This window comes from Kogia breviceps, chromosome 9, assembly GCF_026419965.1.
Source record: "Kogia breviceps isolate mKogBre1 chromosome 9, mKogBre1 haplotype 1, whole genome shotgun sequence".
Lineage (NCBI taxonomy): Eukaryota > Metazoa > Chordata > Mammalia > Artiodactyla > Physeteridae > Kogia > Kogia breviceps.
The window spans coordinates 51,078,200-51,091,626 of NC_081318.1; the positions used below are offsets into that span (position 1 = coordinate 51,078,200).

At 42.0% G+C, this 13,427-nt stretch overlaps 1 protein-coding gene across 1 annotated transcript; it reads right to left on the minus strand.

Moving 5' to 3' along the window:
• Window positions 1–8,235: 8,235 nt before the first annotated feature.
• LOC131763069 (thymosin beta-10-like) lies at window positions 8,236–8,361 on the minus strand. The gene has a single exon (XM_059075056.1). It carries the CDS (start codon window positions 8,359–8,361, stop codon window positions 8,236–8,238), a length of 126 nt encoding a protein of 41 aa, XP_058931039.1.
• Between the last annotated feature and the right edge of the window lie 5,066 nt (window positions 8,362–13,427).

The window sequence follows — 13,427 nt, forward strand, 5'->3', positions numbered from 1 at the left end:
TTCTGGGTATTTACCTGCAAGAAATGAAATCACTAACTTGAAGAGATATCTGCATCCCACGTTCACTGCAGCATCATTTACAATAGTGAAGACATGGAAACAACCTTAAGTGTCTATTGACGGATGAATGGATAAAGAAAATGTGATATGTATATATATATTATATATATTAATATTATTCAGCCATAAAAAAAAGAAGGAAATTCTGACATTTGCAAAAACATGGATAGACATAGAAGGCATTATGCTGAGTGAAACAAGTCAGACAGAGAAAGCCAAATACTGTATGATCTCACTTATAGGTGGGATCTAAAAAAACCAAACTCATAGAGACAGAGAATACATTGATGGTTGCCAGAGGCGAGGGTGGAGAAATTGGGTGAAGAGAGTCAAAAGGTACAAAGCCCCAGTTATAAGATAAATAAGTACTAGGGATGTAATGTACAACATGGTGACTATAGTTAACACTGCCGTATGGTGTACTTAAAAGTTGCTAAGAGAGTAGATCCTAAAAGTTCTCATCAGAAGGAAAAAAACTGTTTCCTTTTTCTTGGTATTTATATGAGATGATGGTTGTTAACTAAACTTGTTGTAATCATTTCACAATATATTTACATATATGTAAGTCAAGTCATTATGCTGTACACCTTAATCTTATACAGTACTATATGTCAGTTATATTTCAGTAAAACTGAAAAAAAAACAGAGAAAGAGGTTAGAGAGTGCCTATTTTGTTTATTACTATTATTATTTTTGCGTATGCGGGCCTCTCACTGTTGTGACCTCTCCCGTTGCAGAGCACAGGCTCCGGACGCGCAGGCTCAGCGGCCATGGCTCACACGCCCAGCCGCTCCGCGGCATGTGGAATCTTCCCAGACCAGGGCATGAACCCGTGTCCCCTGCATCGGCAGGTGGACTCTCAACCACTGCGCCACCAGGGAAGCCCAAGAGAGTTCCTATTTTAGATGAGGTTGTCAGGGTAGGTATCTCTGAGTGACATTTGAATTGAGACCTGGATGAAATGAGGGAGTGGCCTTTGGGCCTGTTCTGAGCAGGGCAAACAGAGCCCACTAAGATGGGGGTGAGATTGGTGTGTTTGTGGAATAGCAATGCAGCCATCGTGACTGAGCAGAGTGTGAGGAAAAGAGCACAAGGAGACAGGCTTGTACCCCAACTCCTACCACTAAGAAGCCACAGAAATTTTCTCAATTTACTTAATCTCTAGCAACCACAGATTCCTTGCACTTAATACGGTTTTTGGTCACAAGTAATAGTACCCAACTTTGAGCTGGGCTAACTAAAGAAGAGAATTTATAATAAGTGTACAAGAATGTGTCCCAGAAAGCAAGGCCAGGAAAGAATCTGGACTTCCTCAAAGAAGTAGAACCAGGACCTGGGAATAACAAAACACCACCACCACCTACAAAACAAGACTCTTAGTTTCTCTGTCGCTCACCTTTATTTCTCTCTTCCTGCCGGCTTTTTCCTCTCTGCACAGCCCAGCTTACCTGCTGGTCTTCCACATGGACCTCCCACAGCCTCTACATTCACTCCTTTAGTCCAAAAGCCAGCCGTCCCATGTCCAGTGCTGCTCCTGTCCCACACCAGCACTGACACAGGGCTCAGCACTGCTCCAGAAATAACAGCCTGCTCTCTGAAAACATGAGACACTCACCCCATTTCTCTGAGGAGGTCATAGGAAGGCCAGAGCAGGGGTTACCCTGCACACTGCCCAGCATGTTTTTCAGATCCCCCCTTGGCTCCCAAAACTTCCCTGCAGCCCACTAATCAAGGGTTCTTCTCTTCCGCTTCACCCCAAACCCATTATCCAGTTTGCTCTGGAGTCTCCCCTTCCCCACCCCATCCCAGCCCTAACAGAATCCTCCATCTCTCAGCCTTTTTCTAAGCAGGGGCATTAACTTTCTCACAGTTTCCACAGCTGAATGTGAATTTTCCTTCTTTAAAAATTAATTTATTAATTAATTTATTTTTGGCTGCGTTGGGTCTTTGTTGCTGCGCTCAGGCTTTTTCTAGTTGTGGTGAGTGGGGACTACTCTTCATTGTGGTGCACAGGCTTCTCACTGCGGTGGCTTCTCTTGTTGCAGAGCACGGGCTCTAGGCGCGTGGGCTTCAGTAGTTGTGGCATGCAGGGCTCAGTACTTGTGGTTCGCTGGCTCTAGAGTGCAGGCTCAGTAGTCATGGCGCACAGGTTTAGTTGCTCCACAGCATGTGGGATCTTCCTGGACCAGGACTGGAACCCATGTCCCCGGCACTGGCAGGTGGATTCCTAACCACTGTGCCACCAGGGCAGCCCTGAATGTGAATTTTCATACCACTCATCCCAAAGATTCTCCAGACACTAGGATCCACCCTCAGAGTGCATGAATTGTTTGACCAGTTACAGCTCCAGCCACCGCTCTCTCTGAGTCCTGATTCCAAACTTCTGCGAGAGAATATCTGATTGGCCTGCCTCATGCCATATAGTCACACCTCTGGCCCAATCAGTGGCAGCCAGAGAAGAAGTTACTTTTGTGGAAGGGGGAATTCGACAGGACAATTCCTAGAGAATGCAGCACTCCTTAGGAGAGGGACAGATATACCAAAAGTGCCCATTACATCCCTCACGTGTGAAATGGAGACAATAATACATCCCTTTCAGGGTACTGTGCTAGCTAAACAACAGAACATGCCCCTAAACAAAAGGGGCATCCCACAGTAGCTTGTGCTCAGTAAATGTGACTTTCTTCCTCTTCTCAAGAAACAAACCAACAAACTGCAAAAAACTTCTCTCTTTGATTTTCCAAAATAATCCCAGCTTCACTATGCTTCCCAGTTCTAGATCGTTAGATATAAATTGTTCACCTGAAAAATATAGTCACGGTAGGTATATTTAACAAATATAAAACTTTATTAAGCAAAAATATTTAGATCTTGTCCCATCCCTCATGTCTTCCTCCTTCCTGCTAGGTCACTTTTGTTGTTGTCTGGTGGGATCGTTTCCTTCCGCCTCTGCCTCTACTCCAGGGTCCTGAACTATGGATTGGAGGTAATCCGTTGGGAAGAACAAAGAAGCAAGGGTGGGAACTGGCTTTTAAAAGGGATAGACTAGAGTGAGCTATAGGGAGAGAGGTTTTCGGGCAGATTTTTGAGAAGGGTAGGGGATGCAGAGGACTAGGGAAAGAGCATTGGAGAAATGTTAACATGGGCTATGTGTCGGATCCTCTTTAATGATATTTGAGAGATGCCAGCAAGATTCTACTTACTCAGATTCTAATTACTCTCAACTGCTAGAATCAGTCTGCAATTCCCTGATGAGACAGAGCCAGGTGGGTGCCTGGGTTTTATTTTGTCTACATATAGATAAAAGAAACCTTTTCTCCAGGAAGTTACCATATTTGAGGGATGCAAGACTTAAATACTTAAACTAAGGAGGCATGAAATGATTGCATCATAAGACAGTATACAGAAATGTATGGAACTGAGTGTAATCAAAGATTTAAGCTATATCTAGGGTAATAGAGGCAATTATGAGTCACAAAATATCCAACCTACTGCCGTTTCCTGGGCATGAAGGATATTTACAAAAATTAAGAAAAGTCCTTTGACATTTAGACAAATAATCCATTCTGTGTGTGAAAAGCACGTTTCCTCAAGGGAGTTTCTAAATAATAATATTGCTTTTCCACTGTGCAAACAGGAGTCTTTATTGATAAAGTGTTCAGTATAGGAATGCGTTCTAGTTCAGCAATGCACCCTTTCACGAACCACCTTTGATGAAAAATTAAACAGAGACTAAAGACTTCCTGCTTCACAACTCACAAGCGGACAGGAACATATTAAGGAAACGTGAATCAAATTGAAAATGTGCATCTAAACTCCTTTAAAATAAAATAATATGCACTTTTCAAAATTTTGATTATGAAAGTAATGTGTACTATGGAACACTACGTAGAAAAGAATTAGGTGGGTCTAGACATATTGTCATGCTAACGTATTTATTATTTGGTGTTTTGATTTTTTAAAAAAGCACTTTACAGAGCAGTATGTTAAAGAGATCTGGGGTGACAAAGACAAAAACCTAGGAGGCCTAGGGAGGCCAAGCAGGTGTCAAAAATTTTAAGAGCCAGGCAGGTGTATGGCAATAGGTACCAAGCTCTTTATGTTGTAGAAGAGCATGACTTGTGTAACTATGCAACCTTTTAAATCATTGTGTGGGTCAAACAAGACACTGAACTGGGAGTATCCAGCTACCCTAAGTCTGTTTGTAAGCAATAATTTTTTTAAAACTCTGTATATATGTATTTCCTTACAAATGTATGCGTGTTTGTAAATGCAGAATAGAATAAAATACCTGGAAAGTTACATATATTTATAAACTTTTATTGGTGCTTATCTTTTTTTTTTTTTTTTTTTTTTTGCGGTGCGCAGACCTCTCACTGTTGCGGCCTCTCCCATTGCGGAGCGCAGGCTCCGGACGCGCAGGCTCAGTGGCCACAGCTCACGGGCCCAGCAGCTCCGCGGCATGTGGAATCTTCCCAGACCGGGGCACGAACCCGTGTCCCCTGCATTGGCAGGCGGACTCTCAACCACTGCGCCACGAGGGAAGCCCGGTACTTATTATTATTTTTTTTAACATCTTTATTGGAGTATAATTGCTTTACAAGGGTGTGTTAGTTTCTGCTTTACAACAAAGTGAATCATTTATACATATACATATGTTCCCATATCTCTTCCCTCTTGCGTCTCCCTCCCTCCCACCCACCCTCCCTATCTCACCCCTCTAGGTGGTCACAAAGCATCGAGCTGATCTCCCTGTGCTATGCGGCTGCTTCCCACAAGCTATCTATTTTACATTTGGTAGTGTATATATGTCAGTGCTACTCTCTCACTTTGTCCCAGCTTACCCTTTCCCCTCCCCATATCCTCAAGGCCATGCTCTAGTATGTCTGTGTTTTATTCCCGTCCTACCCCTAGTCTCTTCATGACATTTTTTTTTCTTAGATTCCATATACATGTGTTAGCATACAGTATTTGTTTTTCTCCTTCTGACTTACTTCACTCTGTATGACAGGCTCCAGATCCATCCACCTCACTACAAATAACTGTTTCATTTCTTTTTATGGCTGAGTAATATTCCATTGTATATATGTGCCACATCTTCTTTATCCATTCATCTGTTGATGGACACTTAGTTTGCTTCCATGTCCTGGCTATGGTAAATAGAGCTGAAAGGAACATTTTGGTACATGACTCTTTTTGAATTATGGTTTTCTCAGGATATATGCCCAGTAGTGAGATTGCTGGGTCGTATGGTAGTTCTATTTGTAGTTTTTTAAGGAACCTCCATACTGTTCTCCATAGTGGCTGTATCAATTTACATTCCCACCAGCAGTGCAAGAGTGTTCCCTTTTCTCCACACCCTCTCCAGCATTTATTGTTTCTAGATTTTTTGATGATGGCCATTCTGACTGGTGTGAGATGATATCTCATTGTAGTTTTGATTTGCATTTCTCTAATGATTAATGATGTTGAGCATTCTTTCATGCGTTTGTTGGCAATCTGTATATCTTCTTTGGAGAAATGTCTATTTAGGTCTTCTGCCCATTTTTGGATTGGGTTGCTTGTTTTTTCAGTACTTATCTTTGAGAAACCAAACTTGGGGAAGGCGGATTGGTGAGAGAATACGTTAAAGGATAGTTTTTTTTGTTTGTTTGTTTGTTTTGCGGTATGCGGGCCTCTCACTGTTGTGGCCTCGCCCGTTGCGGAGCACAGGCTCCGGACGCGCAGGCTCAGCGGCCATGGCTCACGGGCCCAGCCGCTCCGCGGCATGTGGGATCTTCCCGGACCAGGGCACGAACCCGTGTCTCCTGCATCGGCAGGCGGATTCTCAACCACTGCGCCACCAGGGAAGCCCGTTAAAGGATAGTTTTTATGTTTCTCTGATTTCTGTATTGTTTGACTTTTACAATGGGGATGTGGTCACATATTAATGAGTAATTATGCTTTATAAAAATTAAAAAGTAATTCATAAGATTGCAAAAAATTTGGAAAAGAATAAATAGATAACAAAAATCACCTGTAATCTCAGATATAACTATTGATCATTGTCTTAGTCTGCTTGGACTGCTATAGCAAAATAGCATAGACTTGTTACTGAACCAGGTTCGTTTGCCCAATGCACAGCAGACCAAATGCTGAGATGCCAAGGTTTCCAGCCCAGAAAGAGTTTATTCACAAGGCAGCCAAGTGAGGAGACAGGAGAACAAGTCTCAGATCCGCCTTCCTGAAGGAAAGGGGATTGGGATATTTTAGGGATAAGCAGGTGGTCTTAGGCTGGGGAAAGGTGATTGGAGGCAGGTTAAAAGGTGAGGTAATTGATGTTCTGTGCATGTGCATCTGGGTTACATATTTCTGCATATTCAAAATGGAGGCACTTAGCATGATCTGAGAGTGGAGTTTTCCGGCCCTCTGACCTCAAAAGGCCATTCACACATCTGCACAGGCCTAGGTTTAGGGTCAGTGGTCCCAATCAGCCCCCAGCCAGCCTGCACTGGGCAGCAGCAGACTCCAAGTTCCTGTAAAACCCCTGGGCTGTGTGAAGCTGGGAAGGGATGCAATTAAAGAGAGGAAAAAAAAAAAAAAAAAAAAAAAACAAACCTTAATCAATGAAGATATTTTTACAAGCAAAGGGGTTTTAATAATCTGTTCCCTTATCTGTTGTTCTGTAAGACAAATTCAAGCATTTCTATTAGCTATCAGCTTCTGTTAACTATGGGGCATGGTTTCAATACTAAACTGCAAAACACAGTCCTACTCATGTATTTGCAGTAAACTGGAAAGTGGCTATTGGAATTTAGGGAAAATGGTCAAGTAGAAAGGCCTTTAGTGAATGCAATTTTTAAAACACAGTGATCAATACTACAAGGTTTAATTAACTGTTGTTTAATTTGTAAAGAACAAAAAATGTTACCTGCCATTCCAGTTCTACAAGGATCAAGCCATCAGCCACTGCAGTTGCCCACTGACAGTGCACTCTGAGGGAAATTCAGGATGGAGAAAAACAGCAAACTTTCTGTGCTTTGGATATACTGGCCCTTAGGTATTTAAGACGAATATCTAAGGAAAAATTTCAAGTGACCCCAGATTGTTGCATCTTCCCATACATAGAAAAGCACTAAAATCATTAAGTTGAGCTATCGCTGTTCTTTGTGATTAGCAATACTCTTTTGATGCTTGACTACATGTTTTTTCCCAACAAAAAGCTTCATATATCTCCTGGCTCCTCCCTTTACATCTTGGAGTTCCTCTGAGCTATCTGAGAGGCTGTCTCTCAGACTATGGCCCTCAGTATAGTCCTCAAATAAAACTTAACTCATAACTTTTACATTGTGTGATTTTCTTTGTCAACACATTTCATTACCATTATGTCACTTGTCATTACCAGTATATTATTTGTCCCAGTCCTGTAGGTGGTTGAGTTTCTAGCTCATTGTAGTACTGAGGGCTGATTTCCAGCACTTCTGTCATCTCTAAGGGGTGTTAGTTAGTTTGCGCAAACTCATAAACAAGTGATCTTTCTTAAATCCTCTTTGATGATTACAGTTGCTATAGAACTCCTCTTCACCGACCCCTCCCTCCAAAAAAATTACAAGCACTTGAAAATTAGAGTCTAAATTTTTTTTGTTTGTCTAAGCATGTTCTGAATACTGGGTTTGTGTTAGCCTTTATTAACACTTGGTCTTCAAGCTATAAAACCTTTCACCTCAAGCGTCCTCACTCTTCTAGCAGCTTCGATTGAATGGACAGAGAGAAGGAGACATCTTCCTAAAAAACAATCTTCTTCAAGGTTTGAAATCTTGTGACCAAAGTCATGGTTATAAAAGTCAGAAGGGGCCAGGTTTCTTTGAGCTCATCTTTGCGATGGGTTAGAATTTAATGGGTTTTTTGGTTCGTTTTTTTGCTTTTGTTTTTGTTTTGCCATGCCACGAGGTGTGTTTTATTTTCATTAATCATACAAATAATTTTCTATAGTATTCCAGGGCAAACCGGAGAATTTGGCAGTCCAGTTGGAGGGTCCCCTCAGAGACCCATGGGCTGGTGGCATCAGCAAGGAGTGCCTGGGTTCACAGTGCAGCTTGTCACTCATGTCCATCTTGCAGGTGGCTCTTCCTCCACATCCCAGCTAGGGTCTCTGAGACGACGGGAGTGGAGGATCCTCCAGGTTCTTAGAAAATTTCACTCTGCTTGCTTCTGCTCAGTGGTCTCTTTTGTCAGCAGAGTGTTCTTCTCCTGTGCCTCCATCTTCTTCAGCTTGGCCTTATTGAAGCTGGTGATTTCCCCCATGTCCCGCTTATCTGCCATTTTCTTAAAACAATCCAAGAAATTCTGCTCCAAGCCCACAGTCCCAGCGCTCCTACTCACGTTGCTGCAGCAAGAGACTAGAATTTAATGTTAATTCATTTTAAAAAGCTGTTGCATGGGTTTCCCTGGTGGAGCAGTGGTTGAGAGTCTGCCTGCCGATGCAGGGGACATGGGTTCGTGCCCCGGTCCGGGAAGATCCCACATGCCGCGGAGCGGCTGGGCCCGTGAGCCATGGCCTCTGAGCCTGCGTGTCTGGAGCCTGTGCTCCACGACGGGAGAGGCCACAACAGCGAGAGGCCCGCGTACCGAAAAATAAAGCTGTTGCAGACTTCTTATATCTTCATTCCTGAGCACAAACAAGCTCTAACCAACCAACCAACAGGACTATGGATCTATTGTGTTTTAGTATTTTTTCTTTTCTTTAGACCTATTTTTAAAAGGTAAATACATATATCTTGCTCTGGTTTGGACAATATAGACATGTTTGCTATTGATAAGAGGTTCTCATTTCCTCTTCTGTTGTGTAATTTTTTTTTTTTTTTTTTTTTTGCGGTATGCGGGCCTCTCACTGTTGTGGCCTCTCCCGTCGTGGAGCACAGGCTCCAGACACGCAGGCTCAGCGGCCATGACTCACGGGCCCAGCCGCTCCACAGCACGTGGGACCTTCCCGGACCGGGGCACAAACCCATGTCCCCTGCATCGGCAGGCGGACTCTCAACCACTGCGCCACCAGGGAAGCCCTTCTGTTGTGTATTTTAAAGCCATCTGTTGTTCTCAATACTGATTCCACATGAGAATCAGTAACATAATCAAAATCTAATGACTCTAAAATTATTAATAATATATTTCGTTTTCTTCCTACTAAGTCTTTGAAATCCAGCATGTATTTTATACTTAAAGCACATCTCAACTCAGACCAGCCACATTTTAAGTGTTCAATAACTCCGTGTGTCTAGAGTGACCATATCAGACAGCACAAACCTAGACCTAAGACTTTAAATGATTTTAAGAAAATGAAGACATAGGTGAGCAGTAAAAGCATGCAGAGTCTCATCTTGTCCTCAGGGTTGGGTAGGCAGCAAAATACAGATCCTGACTAAAATGTCAATTAGGCAAGGCAAATACCATGCATAAGTTCTAAACACTGGAGAAACAAAAGTAGAACCAATCAAATAAAAGGCGGGAAGTGAAAAGAAAATTAAATAAATAAACAAGAAATCATGGCTGATAGTTTGGTCCAAACTTTGGCATACTGTGCTAAAATTAAAAAGAATAAGGTAGGCAGTGTCTGATGGCCTCCCCCCAGTGATCTCTGCTTAGTGTTAATGCCCCTATGTAATGCCTTCTCCTTGAGTTTGGCTGGATTTACTGACTCTCTCCTAATGAACAGAATACAACAGAATTGCTGACATGTCACTTCCGAGATTAGGTTATAAAAAGGATTTGGTTTCTGTCTTGTGCACACTCTCGCTCATTCTCTCTTAGATCACTCACCCTTGGGAAAGCCGACTGCCGTGTCCTGAGGCAACCTTGCTGAGAGGTCCATGTGGCAAAGGACTGAGCCCTGCCAAAAACCACATGAATGAGCTTAAAAGAAGATTCCCACCTCACTCCAGGTCAGGAATTCAGATGAGACCACAGCCTCAGCCAATAGCTTGATGCAGCCTCATGAGAGACTTTGAGCCAGAGTTGCCTAGGTAAGTTGCATCTGAAACTCATCCACAGAAACTGTGAGCTAATAAATGTTTGTTGCTTTAAGTTGGGGGATAATACGTTATGCAGCAATAGATAATGAACACAGTAGCTATATATTAACATTAAGTATAAACAACCCCAGTTACTGTTTAGTACATGTATAATGAACCCATATGTAAAAAAATGCAAAAATTAAAATGTGTGAGAGGCAGACAGGATAAGATTTATTAATATATGATTATTCCTGTCTTTCCTTTCTCCTTTATTCTCCTTACATACACTAAAGTGAGTCTTTTCCTTCCTTACCCTTCTCTTAGATGCTAAATCCGAAGAGTATAAAGAGATCTGCCTGAAAGTAGGAAGGATTTAGTGAAAAATCAAGCTAGTGTACAAAATAAAGAACTGGCGGTGAAAGAGAAAAGAAAGGAGAAAAATATGCACAAACAGGGGCTTGACAAAGTTTTGTGATTTAGCGTATCAGAGATCCCACCTTGAAAAGTATAGTATGGGTTTGAACTGGGGCACTTTTAGGGTTTTCAAGAGATGGGTTCAAGGATTGGAAATGCTTCTTCATTAATATTTTGTGGATGAACTACTTTCTTTGAATCTAATATTATTCAGAGACTGGGCTATGTGGAAAATAGAATTTAGTAGGGTTATGTATGTATATAGGTAAATGTTGGTACATAAAACCTTATAAGGAAGCAGTGAAAGGCTTTCATTTTTCATTATTTGTTCTTCTGTATCTGAAATTTTAATAGCAAGCTCTATTGATAAAAATCTGAAGAAGTTATTTCACTAAAACATCTGTGCGATGTTGCCAGTGCAAGACACATGTGACAAATTCTTAGCAACAGCTATGACACAGGTAGGAAATGGGTGCTGGTGGCCCCAGTGGTGACATGAGACAGAGAAAGAGAGAAGAATAGGTGGCACCATGGGTAACTGAGAAGCTTTGCAATGAATACATTCAGAACATCCCAGAATTTGTTAGGAGGAACTTTGAGAGGTGTTGAAGATGAAGCAATTGTGGATTGTGGGAGAGTCAGAGAAATCCTGTTTCTCGACTGACTTGTGACCCACTTTTAACCCTGGGATTGTGAAACCTGTGGGAATAAGTATGAAGCTTCCATAAAATTATTGACAACTGTTATCATCCCCTAAACAATATTATGCAAAAGACTCTCAGAAAGTTAGGTCAGCTACTGGGTGCAGAGAAATGGGAACGCTCAAATACTGCTTGTGAGCAGTTACACAGGCAAAAACAACAAGTTTGTAGAGGGTAGTTTGGCTTTTAAAATACCTGAAGGAAAATAATTCTCCTTCTAAACACCCACTCTCCCATTCCCCAAACATCTCGAGAAGTCACCCTTTGCCTGTGAAACATAAGCAAACCCCCCAGGAGCACTTAGTGTACTATGGTGCAGTAACTATTGCTGAGTACCTTCCTCGAGTTTAGCACTGTGCCAAGGGATTCAAGCATCTTACGGGATATATCCCTACCCATCAGTTCTTAAACTCTGGTCAAGGGGGGAAATCACACCCAGCAAACAGTGAGTGACAGCGTTGGGTGTACTGAGACTATCTCCTCACTGTCAAAATATAAGACTGCATGGTACAGGAAAACAGATAATAACTAGGCACCACATCATATAACATCAACTCAATGAGGATATTTGGGCATTTATAAACATTTCCATTATAAAGATTACTATGGGGGTGGGGGGAGAAAGATTAAGGGACTTGCTTAAAATCAAACAGTGACCTCCCTCCTCCTTCCTTCCTTCCTTCTCTTCCTTTCTTCCTCCCTCTATCCATCTATTAATTTAATCAATGTTTATTTAGCACTTACTATGTGTCAACCTCTGTACTAGGTCCTGGGGATAAAAAGGTTAGCAAAAACTCTGGCCCTCAAATATCTTGGAGTGTGTAGGGGAGATAGATCAAATAATTATACAAAAATATGTAATTATAATTTTTTTATTTTTTTATTTTTATTTTTTTGCGGTATGCGGGCCTCTCACTGTTGTGGCCTCTCCCGTTGTGGAGCACAGGCTCCGGACGCACAGGCCTAGCGGCCATGGCTCACGGGCTTAGTTGCTCCGCAGCATGTGGGATCTTCCCGGACCAGGGCACGAACCCGTGTCTCCTGCATCGGCAGGCGGATTCTCAACCACTGCGCCACCAGGGAAGCCCTGTAATTATAATTTTGATAATGTTATAAAGGTTAACAATATAGTGCTATGAGACTATGTAACTTGACCATGGGATTCAAGTCTAGATTGACCCCAAATTCCCTGCTCCTCTTACTAACCACTCTTTGCCTTTTGCAAAGTAGCCAAACTACCATCCTAAAGATTGTATTGCTAATACAATGCTTCTGGAATTTCCTTTTCTTTGTTGAAGCTGCCATGGTAGTTCACTGTACTTGCATCACAGTTGTCACTGCTGGTGTGTAGCAGAACCATTTCAGGCTTGAGGTTCAGAGAGCCCCAGTTCCAAATGCTCATTTTGTCACTTTCTATCTCTGTGACATTGGGCAAGTCATTAGACCTCTCTGAGCCTCAGTTTTCCCAACCGTAAAATGGGAATAATAGTATATGTCAAGCACATGGGACGTAATATCCATGCAATAATTGACTATAATTATTATTATTAACAACTGAGAATGTTATTGCCTGTAAATCTGGACCCAGGGAAACTGGGCAGTTTGTCCAGAGTTAGAGCCATACCTGATGCCTAAATTAGAATTTTATACCTTATGTTCATGAAATCTTTCTCAAAATTAGAAATGAGCGCTGTAGGGACTTCCCTGGTGGTCCACTGGTTAAGACTCCATGCTTCCATTGTAGCGGGCACAGGTTTGATCCCTGGTCGGGGAACTAATATCTTGTATGCCTCACAGCGTGGCCAAAGAAAAAAAGAAAGAAAGAAAGAAAGAAGCATTGTATGTTTGAAGACAGAAAAGCAATGGAAATATTTGTCCACAGAAAAAAAGACGGGACCTTCAGTGTTTATATTAATGGAGCTGTCATGTTAAAGAAACCCATTTGAGTAAGAAGCTTCCAGCCAGAGCACTTTAGATATATGTTTTGGCAATAGTAAGGGTATGGTGTTGGGACTCTATGATTCTGGAAAGCAGAATCAGGGTTTTGTTCCTGGAAAAGTAATGTTAGATTGTTTATCCATTTACATCCAGTAAGACTATTATCCACTGATTGCAATGCATTACAACCCCCTGGAGATATTTGGACATCACATCGGTTCTATTACATTCTTGGCTCCTTGCTACCCCGCCCCCTTTTTTTGACACCTCATCTTTATCCAGATGAGCAAATTGTTGCCAGTCGGTGTATATTATTCTGATCAGT